The sequence below is a fragment of the Chenopodium quinoa genome, unplaced genomic scaffold, assembly GCF_001683475.1.
Source record: "Chenopodium quinoa cultivar QQ74 unplaced genomic scaffold, ASM168347v1, whole genome shotgun sequence".
NCBI lineage: Eukaryota > Viridiplantae > Streptophyta > Magnoliopsida > Caryophyllales > Amaranthaceae > Chenopodium > Chenopodium quinoa.
This window is the reverse complement of record NW_018745111.1, coordinates 30,442-38,386: the sequence shown is the minus strand read 5'-3', so window position 1 is coordinate 38,386 and position 7,945 is coordinate 30,442. Positions and strand designations below refer to the sequence as shown.

The following is a 7,945-nucleotide window of genomic DNA, read 5'->3' as shown; positions in this document are numbered from 1 at the left end:
CTTGGAATGGTATTATTGATTTATACTCTGTAATATATATGCAAGGAAAGAGAACTGATAAAGATGTTGTCCAATATCAACCCTCATTTTTATTTACCATGATTTTTTATTTTATTTTATTTTATTTTTCTGTTGAAGCATTCCTTTGTAATTACTATCCTCAACCAATACCATTGCCCAAGGAAAGTCTCTCTATGCTTTTCTTCAACCCCATTAGAGTTATAGGGGCATTAGATTGGCATACTTTTTGAGTGATGTGATGTTTGGACGTGACATAATATCTTTTCATCTGTCAAAGCTTTTATCTCAATCATTCCAGAGTATAGATAAGACTCTGAGGCGAATAAAACAAATGTGTCCTTTAAATTGGCAGTCATCGTTATATTTGAAATTTGTTGTGTAAATTTCAGCAGTTTTAGTTATAGTCATTCACTTTGGATATTTTGTTCTGTTGTGCTATCTTCTTAAATGTAATTGTCTTGATATTGCAGGTAGGAGATTCCTCTTGTCTGCAGTGTGCTGCAACTCATGCAGATTCTCCTGCAAACAGCAAGGAGTCTGAGCAACCCAGTCCTGTTTCAGTTTTGGAAGCTCCTTTTGTTGAAGATGTTTCATCTGGTTCAGAGTGTTTTGAGAGAGTCAGCGCTGAACTTCATGGTGAGAATCTATATATGTGGTGCTTGTTTCTCTTTCAAGTTTCCCAATTAAATATATACATTTTTAAAAGTAACAATTCCATTTCAAGTAATGCTATTGCATCCTAAATTCTTTTATTTGGTATTTGTTACCAGGATTGTTAGATTTTAAGTCCATATGTTTCTAAAAGGATGCTATACAGCTAATGCTGGTGGTTATATAGAATCTGAATTTAAATCAAATTAGTATTTATTTTACACGGAACAGGAATGTAATGTGCTACGAAGTCTAGTAGACCAGTGTATTAACTGTGTACTACATAACAATTTAGGTAATATCGGCTAGTTTTTATATCTAATTTTTGTACATCATGGATCCCCTGTTGGTGTCCTTTTCAAGATTGCCAGAAGTAGCCTTCTCACTACTACCTAATGTGTACTTAACTACTGAACCTTTTGATATCATGCAAATGATATTCAATTCTTTTATGGCCTATTTGTTACTTTGCAAGCAATCAACTAATATGAATGATTTACTAGAATGGTCTTGAATGATGAAGATTCCATTTCTATGATCTGATTTGATTTTATACCAATTAAAGGAGGCTTTGGAGTTTCAATTAAGCTAGTTGGTTGGTTGGGTAAATATGGGTTTCAAATTATGAAAGTAGAGTACAGTGTTGGGATATGATCAAAGCACATATAAATTGTATTAGCTTTTGGATATGGGTTAATCAAATGGTTAGAACTAACCTCCCATATGTTTTCTTTTCCATATTAGTTTCAACTCAGGTGAAGGTAGTGTTATTTAAGGTGGAGACAATAATACTTTGATGTAAAGCTTTGAAATTCTGACAGTAATGATAATTCACTGACAAATATCTCTAAGCAATGAGGAAGTCTGAAGTTGCAATGAGGAAGTCTGAACTTTGTACACAGTTTTTCGTAAAGTGTTATTTAGGAAGGTTAAAGAAGAGGGGAGAGAACAAGAATTTAAAAGAGAAAGTTGGGGGGGGGGGTCCTTTAGGGTAGTGAGCTACTAAGTCATACTACATATTGATACCGCTTCCCTCTATCCATTTTTATTAAGATGTTTGGATTGAAGAAATGGAGGGAAAAGAAGAAAAGGGAAATGGAGGGAGGGAGTATCTTTCATTTGGATAACAAATTAGGGATGAAGGGAATTGGAGGCAAGAGAAATGGAGAAATTAAAATCTAAGAAAATGATCCCTCCAACAATTTGAGAGATTTGGAAGGAAAACTCTCCATTCTTCCTTCCCCTTCCTTTTCCTTTCCTCTTCACCTCCCTCTCTTTTCCTTCCCTTAATATTATCCAAACAAACTGTAAGGAAAACTCAGCTAGGATATTTGTTATTTAGACTTGGCTAGAAGTTTAAAGTCATACAGTCATTTTATGCAAGTTTTGTCTGATTTTGTCATAAAGTGAAGTGTGAAAGTCTCGAGTGTCCGACATGGGTACTTGAGAAGGAAATGAAGAGTGAAATAAACATATGGCAAAGATTAGAGACTATTAAAAAATTAAACTAGCATTAGTAGTTTGTTATCGGTGGTGGCAATGGTAATTGTTAATGTGCATTGCTTGTGAGTTGCATCAGTACGTATATGATGATGATTCCTAGATATGATGGATATTGCTATATAATGATGTTGCATATACGATGTAAACTTGTGTTTTTTTAATACTTGCCAATTGTTTTACCATTTGTTAGTAAATTTATCACTCTGAACATGTATTTCACTTTCAGGGTTAAGAAAACAACTTCAGCTTCTTAAGCTGGAATCAGAAGGTTACGATGAAGGATCTGTGGTTGTTTCCAGTGATGAGTACGGGGAGGATTCAACCGAGTTGCATGATGGCAAGCACTTTCCTCAAGCTGGAGAGTGCTGGGAATCTTGGTACTTGGTAGATGTGTTGGCCCTCTCTGGGCTTAATGAAACTGATTCTGAGTTGTTTCATGGAACGTGGCACTCCCCAGATTGTCCTATTGACCCCTGGGTGTTCGAAGATCTTGAGAAGAGATATGGTGAATTGGAGTCATGTTCAAGATCTGAGCGAAGACTGTTGTTTGACCATATAAATGCCCGAATAGTAGAGATCTCTGAGCAAATTGTAGATTTGGAGTCGTGGACATTGACATCAAGAAAGATTATTGGCCCACAATGGTTGAAAGATGTACTTAAAACCGAGCTTCATAAACTGCTTGAGAAGCAGGAAAAAAAGCTAGCAGAAAATGCCATTGACATGTTGATACTTAGTGACATGAGGTGGATGAAGCTTGGAGAGCACATCAGTGCTGTAGGTAGGGATATTGAAGTATTGTTAATAGATGAGCTAATAGCGGAATCCATTGTTGTGTAGAGAGGCCTCAGCATCTAATTTAATGTATATGTGTATGAACTGAGCGATCAGTTCGGTAGAGGACAATAAGCTGTCGAAAAATCTGTAGGAATTTTTTTACAAGAAATAAGAATTAGGATGATGTATGAACTTATCAGCTCCAAGTATATTAATCACAGTGTTAATGTTATTAGCTCATTAACATCGTTAGTCCTCATTAAATTTCGTTATTCTTGTAAATTTAGTACTCTCTCCGTTTCATAATGGTGTTTCTGTTTACGTAAATCAATGTAAATTTTTACCTATTTTTGACCACAAATATCTTTAGTATCACATTAGCAAAAAAATAAAAAGGTTAGATATTAATAATAAACTCATGAAGATGAATTAAATTAAATTTCATACGACTATATTTGTTCTTAGAAATTGAAAGAAATTTAGAAGATTATATCATATTTTTACTGGAAAAATTGATTCAAATAATCCCACTTTTGTCCGGTTCGCTATTAATAATCCCACCTTTAAATTATTATTTAATAATCCCACCTTCATAGGGGATTTTCTTCTATTGGTCCTGACCTGTTGGTAACCGGTTTTGATAAGTTAATATGCCACGTGTCATTTTATAATTGGTTGAAAAAAATTAAAAAAAAGTTAAAAACTAAAAAAAAAAAAAACCATCAGCCACCCTCATCCACCGTGAACCCTTAACCCTCACCTTCGCCCCACCAAAAATCGGCCGGCCGCCACCCTAAACCCCCCGTAAACAGCCGGCCGGAACCCAGTAATACAGAACCCACCCATCTGATCAAAAGGCACCCACGAAATCACCCTCTAAAACGTTTCCCAACCCCAAACCACCATAACCACCACCTTGAAAAACACCATAACCCGCCGAAAACCTCCTCTCACCCCCAAAAACCGCCGAAAAGTCCCTCTAGCCATCGAAACTCCAGCCTAAGACATCCCCTTCTGCTATTCTGCTATTAAAGGGTTTTTTTTTTTTTTTTTAACTTTTTTTTTCTTAAATCATTGAAATTAATGGTTGGTTTTGCTGTGTGGGGTTGGGAATATGGGTCCCGGTTTTGGCGGTGGAGTTGCAGATTCCAGCGGTAGGGATGGGCGTTTCTGCAGTAGGGATGGGGGGAGAGACTGCGGAGGTTGGGGTTAGGGTGGTTGGGCTGGGGGTTGGCCGGGTATTTTTACAATAATTTTTTTTAAAGGTTTTTGGTTTTTTCTTTTGGAAAATTTGCAAATTGCAGCCATTTAAAGTTCGTATTTGTAAATTGCAGCCATTTAAATTTTTTTTGCAAATTGCAGCTCAAAAGTTCGTATAAACTGTAAATTGCAGCCCGATTCAACTTTTTCATCGCTTACATGTCGAAAAATCTCCGATTAAGGTTTTAGGGGTCATTTAAGCCATTAGGAGCCCGAATTGAGCTCAGAATTATCAAAAAAATAACGTAAGTGTCTCATATTTATAGTTTCCCACAAATTAATACATTTTTGTTAAGTAAAACGAGGCATTTGCGTTATTTTTTTGCTAATTTCGAGCTCAATTTGGGCCCCTAAGAGCTAAAATGGCCTCTAAACCTTAATCGGAGATTTTTCGACTTGTAAACCGATGAAAAAGTTGAATCGGGCTGCAATTTACAATTTATACGAACTTTTGGGCTGCAATTTGCAATTTTTTTTAAATGGCTGCAATTTGCAAAATACGAACTTTAAATGACTGCAATTTGCAAATTTTCCTTTTCTTTTTGGCCAATTATTTGGTGACATGTGTCACTCAACTTAAAAAAAACAAAATAGTTTACCTAATGTATAGGTTACCGGTCACTAAAGACCGATAGAAGAAAATCCCTTACAAAGGTGGGATTATTAAATAATAATCTAAATGTGGGATTATTAAAAGTAAATCGTGCAAAGGTGGGATTATAAAAATCAATTTTTCCATTTTTAAAAAGTCAAAGATTCCAATTACAGAAACATCATTGTGAAAGCGAGGGAGTATTTTTGTATGCTTAAATATATCATGTATGGATCTTAATTTAATGCAGACGAACTGACAAAGTATATACTATCAAATCCCTCTGACAATAACTCCCAATCTTACTATGTACGGAGTATATGATATCATCCAATCAAATGCAAGAGTAACAAGATTTTGCAAAGAATCTAATGTGGACATTTTCGACTAAAACTTAATGTGCAAAATATGCAAATTTTAACCTGAGAAATTAGGCTTTGAACCTATCCTATAGCACCAGTAATAAGGAGTACAATGCGTTTTTTGTGTGGTTGGCCATATAAGTAATCCGTATAGCACTCATAGAACAACTCTATTCGTATAATATTGTTAGAGTAATCCTTTGTAATACTTTTTGAGTAACTCTATTGTTTCTGATAACAGAATACTCCTCGGTGTTAGGGTAATCAAGATATCCTAGAACTATGTCCAATGTATGTCCGAATTTCCCTCAGCTATGCCTTGCTGTCCGAGAGCTAGGCCTGCAAAAGAGAAAGAAGGTTAACTGCCCCGGGGGTGTGACCCGGGAAAGCCCCTCCGATGCTTAAGTTAGCGAATGTACTTTCTAGAGATAGAAAGTAGAGAGAGAAGGAGTACTTTAGAGAGAGAAAGTAGAGAGAGAAGGTTAGAGAATTAGGAAAAAGTTACCATCATTAATGATTGGAGAGCTATTTATAGATGTACTTTCAGGTGGCAGAAGTTGTACTTAATTGGACAAATTAGGGATTAAATCTGTACTTTGCTCCGATTAATGATGGGCTGGATCATGGAGGGGTATTTTCGTAATTCCAGGTCAATGGGCTTAGGACAATGGACTTGGCCCAAACATTTATCCCCACGCGTGATGTGGGAACGAGATCGCATGAAGTTCGGATATCACGCGAATAAAGATGAGATAAGTTATTGCATATGCCGGAGTAAAAACCCGAGGCATATCTGAGGGCTAAAACGACCCCCAAGGGTATCTGAGGGCTAAAAAAGGAGCCCCAAGGGTATCTGAGGGCTAAAAAAGGAGTCCCAAGCGACTTGCAAGGGTGAAAACCAGCCCCAAGCAATGCATTGATGGTACTTTAATTCAGATGATTGAGCAGTTTTGAGAGCTAAGCCTGATGATGGCTTAGGGATAACTGTTGGACTTTCCATTTTCAGAATATTTTCTTCAGGTTGAGCTCCATGTATTTTGCTGAAGGCATGTCTTGTTTCCATTTTCCACTATCCTTGGGATTTTTAGAGATAAGCTGATGATGATTCAATGCTAATTAAGCTTGTAATTAAGCTTAATCCTTTAATGGCGACTTTCTGGGCTCAAGCATCACTTAGGCCCATTTGAACCAGGGTTTTGAGGAGTTGCCATCTCCTTAGCTTGAACATATGAACTCCCACCTCACCTCATTTGCTTTTCACCCTTTTCATTTTCCTTAGAGAATTTTCAAAAATCCTCTCCAATTTCTCCTAAGTTCTTGAGAGTTTGAGTGTTCAAGTCACATCACTCAAGCTTGCCTTATTCAAGTTCTTCCAAGTTCATCAAGATCTTCAAGAGGTATATGGAAATTTCCACTTTTTGATTTATTTTCATAGATCCAAAAGCATGTCTAGGCGTTTTTTGTACTTGGAAATTCTGAAATTTTGAATTTATTTTAGGGGTAGGCATACTTGAACTTTGAATTGATTTAACCCTGGGGTAGAATGGCTATGCTCAGCCGAAATTAAGGATTTTTCTTTATAATTTTCGGATTTTTGGGAATCTTGAGTGGCTGTTTCGATTTTTTTATTTTTATTTATTTATTTATTTATTTTTTACGGGGTAGAGGTAGCGATGCCCAACTATGCCCAGCTCTCGGCCAGGTTGGTTATATCGAATGCTAGGCCTGAAATCCGGGGGGGGGGGGTGGGGGAGGCTAGGTTACCTGACAGCGCGGAAGGCCTAGCGGGTATGCCTCGGCCGAGGGGTCGTCTTGTCGGGCTAAAGGGGTATTACACTCGGCTGAGGGGGTTTTTAGAGTGAGAGCCGAGGGATGTGCTCGGTTAGCTCGGTCATGCCGAGAGGGTTGGGGTGCTGGCCGAATGGGTGCGCGGCGCGCCGAGGGGGTGCGTGGCGCGCGACGTGCGGAGGATAGCCCGGGTGAGGAAGAGCCTAGGTTAGAAGAGAGATAAGAGAGGGAGGTGTGATAAGCCGAGGGAGTCAAGGCGGGCTGTGCGCTGAGGGCCTCCCAGGACGAGGGCTGGAACACGGGCCGAGGTGTTCCGAGCGATAGGCGAGGAGGAGCCCTGCTTGGCCGAGAAGGGTATGCGGTCGAGCTGGGCGTTCGGTGTCGCTCTTTTGAGGGGTAGCATGCCTAGCGGAGGTCGGAAGAATGGTTTTTGAGTAATTAATGAGGAAGAGAAGGGGATGACCGAGAGGGTATTTGATGCCCACGCCGAAGGGCTTCAAGCGCGGTTAAGGGGGTAAGACGCGATGAGGGCCACTTCGAAAACACGCCCAGCTCTCGGACTTTGGTAGGTTAGGGTCTGCATTGTGATGTGAGAGCCATGGAGAGGGGGTATGTCGAAGGGGTTTCCGCGCGGCCCGAGGGGGTCACCTGGCGCGCAGAAGGCCTGTTTGGCCGAGTGAAAAAGCCAAGGAGAGAGAAAGACGATGGGGGAGCGCACCCAACTCTCGGCCCCCGCACTTAGAAAATTTTGGCTTTTAGCTGGTGCTATGCCGAGGGAGTTGAAGCCAATACTTAACCAAATTTTTAGTTAAGTTTTTGAGAGAGTTTTTTTTAGTACCTTGTTCATGTTCCTCAGCTGGGCTTGATCTTTGAAAATTTTCTAACACTTGAATTTTTTGTTTGAAGTTTCAGGAGTACTTCTCCCCGAGGTGCTTGATTAGCTTCAAGATAATTCTTTTCGGCCTCTCTGACCACTTGGTGAGCCTTCTAT

The 7,945-nt window shown here is 39.1% G+C and overlaps 1 protein-coding gene across 1 annotated transcript; it reads left to right on the top strand.

Moving 5' to 3' along the window:
• Positions 1 to 425: 425 nt before the first annotated feature.
• On the top strand, positions 426 to 3,258 carry LOC110710067 (the record flags this gene model as incomplete). Its single annotated transcript, XM_021888324.1, has 2 exons — positions 426 to 657; positions 2,402 to 3,258. Coding segments are annotated over 2 exons (846 nt in total), but the record flags the coding sequence as incomplete, so codon positions are not given.
• Between the last annotated feature and the right edge of the window lie 4,687 nt (positions 3,259 to 7,945).